Source organism: Mandrillus leucophaeus, unplaced genomic scaffold (assembly GCF_000951045.1).
Source record: "Mandrillus leucophaeus isolate KB7577 unplaced genomic scaffold, Mleu.le_1.0 Scaffold38, whole genome shotgun sequence".
In the NCBI taxonomy this organism is placed as follows: domain Eukaryota; kingdom Metazoa; phylum Chordata; class Mammalia; order Primates; family Cercopithecidae; genus Mandrillus; species Mandrillus leucophaeus.
The window spans coordinates 5,014,281-5,030,157 of record NW_012104031.1 but is presented as its reverse complement, the minus strand read 5'-3'; the positions used below and the strand labels follow the sequence as shown (position 1 = coordinate 5,030,157).

The following is a 15,877-nucleotide window of genomic DNA, read 5'->3' as shown; positions in this document are numbered from 1 at the left end:
TTTTTTTTTTTTTTTTTTTAGGTGGAGTTTAACTCTTGTTGCCCAGGCTGGAGTGCAATGGTGCATTCTCGGAGATGGAGTTTCACTCTTGTTGCCCAGGCTGGAGTGCAATGGTGCGATCTCAGAGACGGAGTTTCGCTCTTGTTGCCCAGGCTGGAGTGCAATGGCGCAATCTCGGCTCACCACAACTTCCACCTCCCGGGTTCAAGCGATTCTCCTGCCTCAGCCTCCCGAGTAGCTGGGATTATAGGCATGCACCACCACGCCCGGCAAATTTGTATTTTTAGTAGAGATGGGGTTTCTCCATGTTGGTCAGGCTGGTCTCGAACTCCCAACCCCAGGTGATCCACCTGCCTTGGCCTCCCAAAGTGCTGGTATTACAGGTGTGAGCCACCATGCCCTGCTCAGTTTTTGTTTTTTTTTAAATTAATTTTTTTTCTTTAAACAACAGTGAGGTTTTTGTTGTGGTTGTTGTTAGACAGAGTCTCACTTTATTGCCCAGGTTGGAGTGCAATGGCACAATCTTGGCTCACTGCAACTTCTGCCTCCTGGGTTCAAGCGATCCTCCTGCCTCAGCCTCCCAAGTAGCTGGGATTATAGGTGCACGCCACCATGTCCAGCTAATTTTTGTATTTTTAGTAGAGACAGGGTTTAGTCATGTTGGCCAGGCTGGTCTCGAACTCCTGGCCTCAAGTGATCCATCCACCTCAGTCTCCCAAAGTGCTGGGATTACAGGTGTGAGCCACTTTGCCCAGCCCTCAATCAGTTATTAACATTTGAGTTGTTTCCGGTTCTTTACTATTTTGAATAATGCTGATATGAACATTCATGTATAAATTTTTGTGTGGATGAGTTTTTAAATTTATATTGGATCTATATCTAGGAGTACAATTGTTAGGTCATATGGTAACTCTGTTTAACTCTTAAGGAACTGTCAAACTGTTTTCCAAAGCAGCTGCACCATTTTACATTCACACTAACAAGGAGGGTTCTCATTTCTCCATATCCTCACCAACACCTGTTATTACCAGCTTTTTTTATTATAGCCATCCTAATGGGTGTGAATTGGTAGTTCATTGAGGTTTTGATTTACATTTCCTAATGACTAATGATGTTGAGCATCTTTTCCATCTGTATATCTTCTTTGGAAAAAAAAGTCTATTTAAATCTCTTTTTTTGTTGTTGTTTTTTGTTTTTTTTAGATGGAGTCTCGTTCTGTCGCCCAGGCTGGAGTGCTGTGGCGGGATCTCGGCTCACTGCAACCTCCACCTCCCGGGTTCAAGTGATTCTTCTGCCTCAGCCTCCCAAGTAGCTGGGACTATAGGCTCACACCACCACACCTGGCTAATTTTTGTATTATTAGTAGAGATGGGGTTTCACCATGTTAGCCAGGCTGGTCTTGAACTCTTGACTTTGTGATCTGCCTGCCTCAGCCTCCCAAAGTGCTGGGATTACAGGCGTGAGCCACCACGCCCAGCTATTTAAATCTTTTACTTATTTTATATATTTTTTTTGTTTCTCATGACACAGCCCTCAGGAGATCCTGAGAACATGTGCCCCTTCTTACCAATTTTTCTTTCTTTCCAAATTTTTTTTTTTTTTTTTTCTAAGAGACAGGGTCTCACTCGGCCATCCAGGAGATAGTGCGGCGGTGTGATCATAGCTCATTGTAACCTATTACTCCTGGACTCAAGCAATCTTCCCAGCTTAGTCTCCCAAGTAGCCAGAACTACAGGTATGTGTCCCTATGCCCAACTAATTTTTGAATTTTTTGTAGAGACGGGATCTCAATATGTTGCCCAGGCTGCTGTCAAACTCCTGGCTTCAAGCAATTCTCCTACCTCAGCTTCCCAAAGTCCTGGGATTACTATGCCTTGACTTTACCTATTTTTAAATTATTTGCCTTTTTGTTATTGTATAAAATTTCTTAAACTGATGTTCCACAAGTGTAGTATCTGGAGACCTGTGGGTTCTCAGTCAGGTTTGTTTAATGTGGCTCTTTTTTCCTTCTCCCTCCCTCCCTCCCTCTCTCTCTCTCTCTTTTTCTTTTCTTTCTTTCTTTCTTTCTTTCTTTCTTTTTTTTTTTTTTTTTGACAGTGTCTTGTTCTGTTGCCCAGCCTGCAGTGCAGTGGCATGATCTCAGCTCACTGCAACCTCCACCTCCCGGCTTCCAGCGATTCTTCCACCTCAGCTTCCTGAGTAGCTGGGATTATAGGTGAGTGCCACCACGCCCAGCTAATGTTTGTATTTTTAGTAGAGACAAGGTTTTGCCATGTTGGCCAGGCTGGTCTCCAATTCCTTACCTCAAGTGATCTGCCTCCATTGGCCTCCCAAGGTGCTGGGATTGTGAGGCACTGCGCCCTGGCCCTGTGGGACTTTCATTTTAATGAACATCTGTCTCTGGCCAAGATGGAGTAACAGGTATCTTCCTGCTTAAAATAACAACAGAGGGAAAAATATATCAAACAACAGTTTTCAGGACACTGGAAATCAGGCAATAAAGGAGAGTGGTCTGTGAGAGATGAGAAACAAATGAGGCGCCCTCTTATTGTCCCAGCTTACTATGTGAAAGAGCTTCCAAGCTGTGGTGCAGCAGAAAGAACCCAAGCAAAGCTCGGAGAGTTCCTGAGTTGAGAAGGAGCTGAGTCTGGGGAGACTAGAAAGTATAATAAATTAATAGTTTCTTTCTACAGGGTCAGAAAGTAAGCGAGCAGTTGCTAGGGCTGGGTTGGGGGCACGGAAGAGTGGAGAGTGACTTGTAATGGGTACCAGATTTCTTATTGGGGTGATAAATGTTCTAAAATTAGACTGTGGTGATAGTTGCAGAACTGTGTGAATATACTAAAAACTATTGAAATTCATTAAGTTGTATACACTAAATATGTACAGCTTTTTGTATGTCAATTATATCCCAATTAAGTAGCTTTTTAAAATCATTGAGTTGTACATTTTCTTTTTTGTGGCGGTGGGGCAGGGCAGATCTCACTGTGTCACCCAGGTGGGAGTGCAGTGGCGCAATCTCAGCTTATTGCAGCCTCAACCTCCTGGGCTCAAGCGATCCTCCCACCTAATTTTTTGGATTTTTTGTAGAAATGAGGTCTCATCCAGCCTGGCCAACATGGTGAAACTCTGTCTCTACTAAAAATACAAAAATTAGCCAGCCATGGTGGCAGGTGCCTGTAATCCCAGCTACTTGGGAGGCTGAGACAGGAGAATCACTTGAACCTGGGAGGCAGAGGTTGCAATGAGCCAAGACTGCACCATGGCACTCCAGCCTGGGCAAGAAGAGCAAAACTCCATCTCAAAAAATAAATAAATAAATAAAAAAGAGGTCTCATTACATTGCCCAGACTGGTCTCAAACTTCTGGGCTCAACCAATCCACCTGTCTCAGCCCCACAAAGTGCTAGGATAACAGGCACGAGCCACTGTGCCTGGCCATGTTGTATATCTTCAATAGGTGACTTGTATGGTATGTAAATTGTATATTAATAAAGCTGTTTTAAAAATTAAAAGGAAAATAAAGACATGTTCAGACATATGAAAGGGGAAATAATTCACAACAAACAGTCCCCAGTGTAAGAAATGTTAAAGTAAGTCCTTAAGGCAGAAGTAAAAAGAAGGAACAGAGGTAAAGATGATGTCTTATTTTTCATTGGAAACAATACAAGCAAGAAGGCAGCAGAGTAACATTTTTAAGTTCTTTTAAAATATTGTCAACATAGAATTCTATATCTAGAAAAAATATCTTTTAGAAATAAAGAATAGAAGAAATGGTAGCTACAATTGTATTTTAAAAATATGATTTAAAAAAATTATTTAAAACTGGCTGGGTGTGGTGGCTCACGACTGTAATCCCAGCACATTGGGAGGCCGAGGTGGGCAGATCACTTGAGGTCAGGAGTTCATGACCAGCCTGGCCAACATGGCGAAACCCTGTCTCTACTAAAAATACAAAAATTAGCCATGCATGGTGGTGGGCACCTGTAATCCCAGCTATTAGGGAGGCTGAAGCAGGAGAATCACTTAAACCCGGGAAGCGGAAGTTGCAGTGAGCTGAGATAGCGCCACTGCACTCCAGCCTGGGCGACAGAGAAAGATTCCGTCTCAAAAAAAAAGAAAGAAAGAAAATTATTTAATACTTTTAAAAAGATAGTTGACTATTTAAGCAAAAATAATAAGGTTGTATTTCAGGATTTATAACATTTGGAAAAGGAAATGCATGGTTATAATAGTACAAAGGTCAGGAGGAGAGAAATGGAAGCTCATTATTGCAAGGTTCTTATACTATGCATGAAATGGTATAGTATCACTTGAAGGTAGATTTAGGTAAGCTAAAGATAAATAGTATGAATCCTAAAGCAACCACTGAAATAACAAAACAAAGAGTTATAGCTAATAAACCAGCAAAGGAGATAAAATGGAATTGTGAAAATACTCAATCTAAAGCAGAAAAAGAGAAAAAATTGAACAAAGAACAGATGGGACAAATAGAAAATAAACAATGGAGCCAGGTGTGGTGACTCAGGCCTGTAATCCCAGCACTTTGGGAGGCCAAGGCGGGTGGATCATTTGAGGTCAGGAGTTCGAGACCAGCCTGTCCAACATGGTGAAACCCTGTCTCTACTAAAAATATAAAAATTAGCTGGGTGTGGTGGCAGGCACCTGAAATCCCAGCTACTCTGGAGGCTGAGGCAGAAGAATCTCCTGAACCTGGGAAGCGGAGGTTGCAGTGGGCCGAGATTTGAACCACTGCACTCCATCCTGGGTGACAGAGTGAGACTCTGTCTCAAAAAAATTAAAAAATAAATAAATAAACAGCGAAGTGATAGACTCAAATCCAACCACGTCAATAATCACATTAAATCTAAATGGCCTAAACACTTCATTTTAAAGGCAGAGACTGTTAGATGGACTTTTTTTTAAAAGTAAGACTCAATTATTTGCTATCTATAAGAAATGAACTTTAAATATAAAACCTTTAAAAGGATAGGAAGAATATACTATGCTAACATTAGTCAAAAGAAGGTTGGAGTTGCTATATTAACACCAGACAAAGTTGATTTCAGACCAGTCTGGGCAATATGGTGAAAGCCTGTCTCTACAAAGAATACAAAAAATTAGCCAGGCATGGTGGTGCAGGTCTGTAGTTCAGCTACTTGGGAGGATGAGATTGGATCGCTGGAGCCCAGGAGGCAGCAGTTGCAGTAAGCCGTGGTCATGCCACTGCACTCCAGCCTGGGTGACAGAGTGAGACCCTGTCTCACAAAACAAAAATGAAACAATAACAACAAGAGTTGATTTCAGAGCAAAGAATGTTACCAGAGATAAAGAAGGACATTTCATAATGATTAGGGGTCATTTCATCAAGTGGATGTGATAATCCTATGTTTATGCACTTTAACCACCAAACAGAGGGAAAAGCTTCCACTCCCTGAAAAATGAAAACAAAACACAAAAATTATACTTAAACCTCTACTGCTAACCTCTACTGCTATTTCACACACAGGGTACGGAATACAAATTTTGTGTGACATAAGAAGTAGAAAACTATGACTCATAATCACAAGACAACAAGATCGTCAGGTGATCTAGTTATGAGAATCAGCAGACAAAGGCTTTAAAACAACAATTATAAGTATGCTGAAAATTTTAAAGGAAAAAAACATTCACAATAGGTAAAGAGATAAGGTATTTCAAAAGAAATGGAAATTCAAGAATAAACTAAAGGGAAATTATAAAATTGAAAAATACAATGTATGAAGACTTAGTTGATGAGCTTAACAGCAAATTAGACACTGCAGAAGAAAAAAATAAGTGAATTCAATATAAGCTAATAAAAACTATCTAAATTGAAGTAGAGAGAGGAAAAAATGGTTGAGAATAATGAACAGAGCATTAGCAAACTGTGGGATAATAGTAAGCAGTCTAACATACATGCAATTAGAGTTCCATAAGGAGAAGAAAGAAACAATAAGGCAGAAAAATATTTAAAGAAACAGTAGCTTAAAAGTTGATTAAAAATAACAATTCATAGGTCCAAAAAGTTCAACTAACCCCAAGCAGGATAAATTTTTTAAAAATCATACTTGGGGCCAGGTGCAGTAGCTTATGCCTGTAATCCCAGCACTTTGGGAGGCCAAGGCTCATTTGAGGTCAGGAATTCAAAACCAGCCTGGACAATTTGGTGAAACCTGGTCTCTACTAAAAATATAAAATTAGCCAGCGCTGGGCATGGTGGCTCACACCTGTAATCCCAGCACTTTGGGAGGCTCAAGTGGGCAGATCACCTGAGGTCAGGAGTTCAAGACCAGCATGGCCAATATGGTGAAACCCCATCTCTACTGAAAATACAAAAATTAGCCATGAGTGGTGGTAGGTGCCTGTAATCTCAGCTACTTGGGAGGCTAAGGCAGGAGAATCATTTGAACCTAGGAGGCAGAGGTTTCAGTGAGCCAAAATCACACCATTGCACTCCATCCTGGGTGACTGAGTGAGACTCTGTCTCAAAAAAAAAAAAAAAAAAAAAGAAAGCAAAAATAAAACAAAAACACACTTGGTACAACAGAGTAAAACTGCTGAAAACCAAAGATAAAGAGAAAATCTTAAAAGCAGTCAGAAGGGGAAAAGAGACACATTACACAGAGGGGGTCAAATATAAATGTGAGAGCTATTTCTCGTCAGAGATCATTAAGCCAAATATCCATTAATTCATAAATAAACAAAATGTGCTGTATTCATACAATGAAATACTACTCAGCAATAAAAAGAAGAAAAAACTACTATAGCTATAGTATAGCTATATGAACCTTAAAAACATTATTCTAAGATCAGGCGCGATGGCTCACACCTGTAATCCTAGCACTTTGGCAGGCCGAGGTGGGCGGGTCACGAGTCAGGAGATCAAGACCATCCTGACTAACACGGTGAAACCCTGTCTCTACTAAAGATACAAAAAATTAGCCGGGCGTGGTGGCGGGCGCCTATAGTCCCAGCTACTGGGGAGGCTGAGGCAGGAGAATGGCATGAACCCGGGAGGCGGAGCTTGCGGTGAGCCGAGACGGCACCACTGCACTCCAGCCTGGGCGACAGAGTGACACTCCATGTCAAAACAAAACAAAGAACAAACAAAAAGTTATTCTAAATGAAAAGAGCCAGATGCAAAAGACCATAAATTAGATTATTTCGTTTCTATTAAATGTCTAGAAAAGAAAAATCTATAGAGATAGAAAGCACATTAGTGTTTGCCTGTGGCTAGGGGTGAGATTGATTGCAAATGGGTAGGAAGAATTGCTTTGGGATGTTATAAATGTTCTAAAACTAGGCTGTGGTAATAGTTACACAACTCTTCAAATTTACTAAAAATTATTGAATTGTACCTTTACCATGGGTGAATTTTAGGATATGTTAATTATACCTTAATAAAGCTATTAAAAAGGTGCTGAGACAGAAGCCACCAGTTTGGAAAGGATAAGAGAAAAACATGTAACTGAAAAAGAACAATTGGCCACACTATAGAATTATTATAAATCCAAGAGAAAATGACCAACAATATAATTGGAAAAAGATTAGGAAATAGGAATAGAAGGCAATTCTAATCTCAATAAACGTATGAAAAGATGTTTAATCCTATTAATAGTTGGTAAAATATAAATTAAAGTCTTGGTAATCTACAATCTCACATCCATCTGATTGTCCAAAAAAAGGGCCTGACAATACCAAGGTTAGCAGGAGTATGGTAAAATTAAAGGTGTCCAGGCTCTGTGGCCATCAATTTCACTCCTGGATAGACTACTGGAGAAACACAAATGTGCACAGTAAGATCCTTACAAGAATTTCCATAGCAGCATGGTTTATAATTGCAAAAAAAAAAAAAACTAGAAACAATAAAATAAATAGGCCAGGCACAATGGCTCATGCCTGTAATTCCAGCACTTTGGGAGGCCGAAGTGGGTGGATCACGAGATCAGGAGTTTGAGACCAGCCTGGTTAACAGGGTGACCCCCTGTCTCTACCAAATCTACAAAAATTAGCTGGGCATGGTTGTGGGCACCTGTTAACCCAGCTACTCAGAAGGCTAAGACAGGAGAATCGCTTGAAACCAGAAGGCAGAGGTTGCAGCGAGCTGAGATTGTGCCACTGCACTCCAACCTGGGCAACAGAATGAAATTCTGTCTCAAAGGAAAAATAAATAAATAAATTAGAGTGTAGTTGTACAATGGAATATTATATAGCAGTGAAAATGAGTAAACTAAAGCTACATGCATTAACATGGATGAACTTTACAAATATGTTGAGTCAAAAAAGGAAATTGTAGAAGAATATACACAGCAGGTTATTCATATAGTCAAAATGCAATGAATATAGAGTGTATAATATAGTAAAAATAGAAACATATGCATGGGAATGATTAACACCAAATTCAGAATAACATTTCCTCTAGGGGGAGAGAAAGGAATGCAATAGAGGAGGAGCTTAAAACTATATTTGTAATGCTTTATTTCTTAAACTCAGGGCGTTTACAGGTGTGATGGTGAAATTTTATATGTCAACTTGTCTGGGCCATAAGATGCCCAGATATTTGGTAAAATATTATTCTGGATGTTTCTGTGAGGGTGTTTTTGGTTGAGATTAACATTTAAATCCGTAGAATGAGTAAAGCAAACTGCCCTCTCTAATATAGGTGGACCTTATCCAATCAGTTGATGGCCTAAATAGAACAAAAACGGCTGACTCTCCCCTAAGTAAAAGCGAATTCCTTTTGCCTAACTGCCTTCAAACTGAGACACTGGCTTTTTCCTGCCTTCAGACTTGAACTGAAACACTGGTTTTTCCTGGGTCTCGAACCTGCTGTCCTTTGGATGGGAACTACATCATCACCTCTCCTGGTTCTAAGGCCTTCAGACTTTGGACTGGAACTAACACACTATGGACTCTCCTGGGTCTCCAGCTTGTTGATTCATCCTGAAGGTCTTGGGACTTGTCAGTTTCTACAATTGCATGAGCCAATTCCTTATAATAAATCTCTTTCTCTCTCTCCCTCTTTCTCTCTGTTTCTCTCTCTCCTCCTCCGTCTCTTTCCCCCTCCATCCCCTCCCCCTGTCTCTATAGTGTACATTCTATTGATTCTATTGATTCTGCTTTTCTGGAGAACCCTGACCAGTAGAATAGTTATGTTTGTTATATTATTCTCTATACCTTTTGCAGGCCTAAAATAGTTCATAATAAATTTTAAAATAAATAATGAATGACTGGGCATTAAAATGTCATATGCTATAGAGGGCAAGTAAAATGAGAACTGGAATATGTACATTAGATTAGCTATTAAGAGGCCCATGATTGCCTTTGTAGGAGTGTTCAGAGTGGAGGCCTAATGGTGATGGGTTGTAGAGTGATAGGGAGTATATACACACCCTTGCTGGAGTTTAACAACAAAGTGAAAAAGAGCTCTGGGTTTAGAGTAGGGTGCAAAGGAGAGAAAGGGTTGTGTTGTTGTTGTTGTTGTTTGAGACAGGGTCTCGCTCTGTTACCCAGGCTGGAGTGCCGTGGCGTGGTCTCGGTTCACTGAAACCTCCGCCTCCTGAGCTCAGGTGATCCTCCCACCACAGCCTCCCAAATAGCTGGAAGTACAGACATGCACCACCACAACTGGCTAATGTTTTTGTATTTTTTATAGAGATGAGGTTTCATCACATTGCCAAGGCTGGTCTCGAACTCCTGGACTCAAGCAATCTGCCCGTCTTGGCTTCCCAAAGTGCTGGGATTACAGGGGCAAGCCACCATGCCCAGCCAGAGAAAAGAGTTTTAATAATGGAACCACTTGTCTGTGGGGCTTCCATAGTAATTCTGTTGGAATTATCAGAGTCCTGGTCCTCCTTTGGTTGCTATGACTATTCTAGTAGAGATTCTGGAAGATTTGAACTACGTTTCTGTGTCTACAAAGTGATTTTTTTTTTTTTTTTTTAAGTTTCACTCTTGTCGCCCAGGCTAGAGTGAAGTGGCACGATCTCGGCTCACTACAACCTGTGTCTCCCGGGTTCAAGCAATTCTCCTGCCTCAACATCCCAGGTAACTGGGATTACAAGCACCCACCACCATGCCCAACTAATTTTAGTAGTTTTAGTAGAGCCAGGATTTCACCTTGTTGGCCAGGCTGGTCTTGAACTCCTGACCTCAGATGATCCACCCACCTAGGCCTCCCAAAGTGCTGGGATTACAGGCATGAGCCACTGTGCCTGGCCTTAGTAAAGATTTTTCAAAGAGCGCAGTGCTGCTCTCTCTCATGGAAAGAAAAGTATTAAACCCATGATGATTACATCTTAGTCTAAGGGGAATATTAAACCCACAATAAATTAAGCTAAAACTTCACAAAGACTCTGCAAGGGGTTGGGGCGGGGCAGGGGTGGGCAAGGAAGGGGTTGACTGTAACTGGAAAATCTTGGGCTACTTGTGGATGGTGGTTTTTTTCTTTTCTTTTCTTTTTCTTTCTTTCTTACTTTTTTTTTCCACCTAATGGTTGAGCTTGGCTAAAGGAGTGCTGCTAATGGTTTCCCAATTTAGTTTCAAGGGGATTGGCAGCAGGGTTTTCCAGGCCACAAAGGCTGAAGGGGACATACTATTAGTCTGTCTCACTCCTCCCAGAAACTCAGTCTGGGTTTTATTGTAATTTCATCTTAGTCTCATCAAAGGCGCTCCAGATGAGGAGATTCTGAGCTGGGGTATTTCTTCCTGCCCCTCCCAGACAGATTGCAAGGTTTTTCCAATACTCCATTCTCCCTGGGGCTCTCCCTGATTGGCGCGGAGAGAAAAGCGCCAGCAGGGGTCAGCAGTGTCCCACATCTGGCCGGGAGCTGCTTGCCACATGTGCTGTTTCTCCTGGCACTGCCAGAGGTATTGGGGGAATTAGCGAGCACCGTTCCATTGAGGCGTTAGCATCATTCTGAGCATTGCAGGCCCAAGATTCCTCTCCCTGAACGTGGGGTGTGCTGGAGGAGTGGAGGGTGTGTTCTTTATAAGCACTATGTGGGGTGTGGGTGTAGAATCCAGACATCAGCAATGCCAACTCACCATCTGGTTTTCTATCGGGAGGTTTTTATGTGTATTGGCATGAGCAATATATTGTGTCGGTCTGGGTGTCAGAGGACGCGTGTCAGAGTTGCCTTGTTGAAATTTTCCCAGGGACCTGGGATTTCTGGATTCACCCGGTATCCAGGCTCTCCCAGAGCGGCGCTTTGGCTGGCCACGGCCTGGAGCAGAGTTTGTGCAGCGCTCCCACGGCCGCCTGCCCGGGCCTGCCCCCGACACATGCTCAGTGGAATTCTCCCGTGGCAGCCCAGAGTCTCCGGAACGAAGGTCTCCGCGGCCAAAGCCACGCAAGAGGCTCTCCTGCTCTCATTTCCAGACGCACCCTCATCCTTGGCGTCTCCCAGCTCCAGTTCTCTTTGACTCCTCCGGTCCTCATTGCTGCTCAGCTTCAAGGCGCCCCCACCTCCCAGGATAAGTCCGCCTGACTTTACAGCTTACAGGTCCAGAATAACAGATGGCCAGAGGCATCCCATTCAAAACTCCCCGCCTCCTTCCTAGCTCCTCAGTCTCTCCCACCCCAGCTTGGTGGTGCCCAGGGAGGGGGTCAGAAAACCACAGAGGGCCCGTGGGAGGCGTCCAGCTGGGAGCAAGCCTGGGCTTGCTCTTTAGCTGAGACTCCCAGGGCCCCGCGACCTTCCAGGCAGCCTCCACCACTGCTGTGACAGGCAGATGCCCGACTCTCCATCTGCTTTCTGACCTGACTTTGGCAAGGCCTGGGCACCTGGCCTGCTTTCCCAGGAGGACAGTTACAGCAGCTGATCTAGGGAACAGGTGTGGGCTCTGCGTCACAGCTGCTGCTGAGCACATCTGTACCCACAGTGGGGAGGCTGCAGCTGCAGCAGGGCCTGTCAGTCATTCATACTCTCCCCGGACTTGGGCAGTGGCGGGTGGGGCGGGCAGGAGGCGGGAGACTCGGATTGAGAGAATCTGAGATAAGCATTCACAGAGCACCTTGCTCCTAGAGATCCCAAAATGTGGCCCCTGACAAGGTTTTCCCAAAGTCAGCCTCGCTGGCACCAGCAGCGTGGGAATTAAGGCTGGATTCTCCCCTTCTGCCTTGCTCCCCAGCCGTTGGGCCACAGTCAGCTCCTCCTCCTTCCTGGCTGGCTCAGCTCAGCTTTTGCAGGATGGAACTTTGAATCCTGGCTTCCAGTGACTCTCCCAGAAAACTAGGAGGGAAGTGCTTGGAAGAATGGCTCTTTATTCATGCAAATGATTTCTTGCCACTTAAGAGCCTCAAACCACAAAATCAATTAAAGAGAAAGGGTGAAGATTTGGGGATCTGTGCCAGCCACTGGATGCAATGTTTTAACTCCATCATCTTATCAGATCTTCCCAGCGACCCTGCCACATAGCTATTATCAAGATCATTTCTGTTTCCCAGAGGAGAATTCAAGGTTACACAGTTAGGAGGCAGTGAATCTGGGATTTGATTGCAGTCCTGATTCCAAAGCTTGTACTCTGACCACTGGGCCACACTGCCTTAAATCTCCCATTCCCTGGTAAATCCAACATCTGAGCTACATTCTTTCTCCCTTGCAGGGAATCACCTGCCTACCTCCACCTCATTCATTTCTTACCACAGCTGGAGTCCCCTCTACAGCCTTTACCTCCAGTAGTAGTTGGCAATTCACCCACTTCCAGCTCCTGTCATCATCCTCCCCTACCCTCACCAAAGTGGACATCGCAGCCTCTAAATCTGAATGGAGCTGACACCTAGCACCCACCCTCTCACCAGCTACCTCTGGGTTCCCCTACCCGGTATTCCCTTCCTCACATCCAAGCCTGTTCCCCTCACATCCTGTCATGGCCTGAAATAGTCTTTGCCTCTGTCTACCACTCTCCAGGGTCCCTCTTCACACCTACGTCTGTTTTCCCCTCTCGAGACACCTTTTCTTAGCATTTTAAGACTATTTATTGATATAGGAAAATGCTTGCAGAATATATTAGGAGTATCTTACAATTTTTAAAATAATTATATATGTAATACATGAACAGATTCTCCTTGTAAAAAGCAAACTCAAACACATAGAAAAAGTTAATGACTCCCTTGATGACTGCCAGTTTGAAGTATTTTTCCAGACCTTAAAAAAATTTACTTTCATACAAGCATATGTACATATAGAAGGATATACTTTAATGGGGCATCTTTCATCATAAGTTGGATCATAATGTGCAAATTGTTTCACAACTTTTATTCTCTCTGTTTTTAGACAGGGTCTCACTTTGTTGCCCAGGCTGGAGTGCAATGGCATAATCATGGCTCACTGCACCCTCGAACTCCCAGGCTCAAGCCATCCTCCTATCTCAGCCTCCTGAGTAGTTGAGACAACAGGCATGTGCCACTATGTCTGGCTAATATTTTAATAAATTTTTTGTAAAGACAGGTTCTCCATGTGTTGCCCAGGCTTTGAATCTCCTAACGGCCGGTATTAAGATTCTATGACTATGTATTATACAGAGAGTTTGCACATGAGTAAGTTCTGGGTGGAGAGACATTATTCCTTACTAGGGCCTTAAGAGTCTGGCTGCAGCTCTGCTGCCACATGGACAAAACCAGCTGCATAATTTACAAGATCCAGCGCAAAATAAAAATGTGACATTTCTTGTTGAAAATCATTATGAATTTCAAGATGGCAACAACAAAGCATTAAACCAAGCAGGGGGCCTTTCTAAGCTTGAGGCCCCATGTGACTGCACAGGTCACATGCCCGTGAAGCTGGCTGTACAGAGACTAGCTGACTGTTGGACTGGCTGTGTCCTGGATTCTTTTAGTCAATGCGTTCCCTGTTCTGACAATGGACATTCCTGTCTCAGCCTCCACATTGGGTCTTGTCTCCTGATTCTGCACCCAGCCTGCCTCAGCCACATTCCCTGCTCCAAAGCCAGAGTGCTATGTATTCCAGCACAAGCAAAGTCCCAGGGTCCATGCCTGCCAGTCAACATTGCTCTGGAGGCACCCACAAAGATGGCAAAGATGGGGGGTGAAGGGGGTATTGGACAATGAGATCCCTGTGCCTCAAGTGGAAAGTCTCTCAGGGGATAAGAGAGGACTGAAGTACCAACCAAGAAACCTGGGTTTCATTCCCAGTTCTGCCACTAAATTTACTGTGTCCTTAATTGGCAAGTTGCTTAACATCTTGGCACCGTTATCTCTTTATCTATTAAAGGAGAGAGTTTGATTAGATTGTCTTTAAGACCATTCCCACTTCCAGCTCTAAAAGTCTGTATTTAAGTGACTCTAAGAGACTATAATAATAATAGGTAACATTTGTTGACCATTACCATATGCTATTTACATGTTGATTTAATGCTCATAACAACCCTATGAGGCAGGCACTGTTATTCCCATTTTACAGTTGAGAAAATTGAGACTCAGTTTAAAACACACACAGTGAACAAGGAAGCTTTTTAGGGTGGTGAAAATGTTTTAAAACTTGGTTGTGGTCATGGTTGCACAACTCTGTAGATTCAGAGCTGTATATTTCGAGTGGGTGGCTTTTATTGTCCGTAAATTGTACCTCAATAAAGCTGTTGAAAAGAAATTAAAAAAATGTGCCGAACTAGTACATGATCAAGCTCTCCACACTGCTATAGACTCCTTTCCTCTGCATATATGTAGTATTTGAAAGCATGACTCAGGAGCCAGACTCCCTCAGTTCAGATCCTACCTCTAGCACTTACTAGCTGAGACCCAGACAAGATACTTGACCTCAATTTCTTTACCTGTAAAATGGAGATAAAAAGGGGTACAGATTTCATAGGGTTGTTGTGGAGATTTAATGGGTTAATATATGTTAAATGCTTAGCATAGCAGTTGGCACACAGCAAATGCTATATAAGTAGGGACTATTATTATCTTCCATACCACAGGATTGCCACAGCCAGAACCAGGCTTCTTAAAGGGGCAGGTTTTCTCCCTGCAAACCCCACCCCTGTTCTCCTGGGCTCCTTAAAGAAACACCTCCTCTTCAAAGGCCATCTTTGGAAAAACACCACGATGGCTTTCAGTACATCTCACTTCCTGGTAACAGAGAGAGAGTGAGAAACAGCATCTTCCCGATAAGGCAGTGACTCGCTCACTCTCGTAAAACATTCATTACTCTGACAGCTTTTCCCCATAGACTCTTTCTCCCAGGTCCCTGTGAGCTCCAACAGTCAACACAGAGGGCCCTTCTTAAAGGGGGTCCAGGGCCAGTCATGAGGTCCGAGTGGCCAAGGATGGAGATGCCTGTTTTGCCCATGTCTGACCCCATTCCATTAACATGGGAAACCCCTCACTGGTTAATGAATCAAGCTAGAAAGGACAAGGATTGTTAGTGGACAGTCAGATTTCTATCACTGAAAAATGGGTTTTCAAGCACTGAGCCCATAACCAGAGTGAATCTAACTGGGGTGGGGAGGTGGGGCGGGGTTGGGAATGTGAACTGATGCTTTCTGTTTGATAATCTCACTTCTGCTTATATGTGAGCAGTACTGCATAAACCATTTTCTCCTCCGCGATCTCACTGAATATACACCATGGCCTTGGAAGGTGGGTATTCTTGTCCTCTGGGTGTCAACACTCCCTTTTCCTGATGAGCAAACTGAGGTGATGCACTTCAGTCAGCATCAGAACCAAGGCATGGAGTCAGGTCTTCTGAAGCTGGGCCCAGTGTTTTTCCACTGTGCTTCAGAGGAGGAAGTCAGAAGCTGCTTCGGACTCCACCTCAGAAGCTCCAGTGACGCTTATTAAAGTGCTCAAGAAAATAAAGCAATGTGCTATCTTCATATCCTTGCCAAGGACCTTACAA

The 15,877-nt window shown here is 43.3% G+C and overlaps 1 protein-coding gene across 1 annotated transcript in view; it reads left to right on the top strand.

Annotated features, from left to right (window-relative positions):
- Positions 1 to 11,509, top strand: part of LOC105547152 — a 29,116-nt gene extending 17,607 nt beyond the window's left edge. The window contains exons 3-4 of the mRNA XM_011990607.1: positions 9,986 to 10,067; positions 11,178 to 11,509. Of these exons, the coding sequence (XP_011845997.1) occupies positions 9,986 to 10,067; positions 11,178 to 11,509 (414 nt within the window). The remainder of the gene's footprint in view (positions 1 to 9,985; positions 10,068 to 11,177) is intronic.
- The last annotated feature ends 4,368 nt before the right edge of the window (positions 11,510 to 15,877 follow it).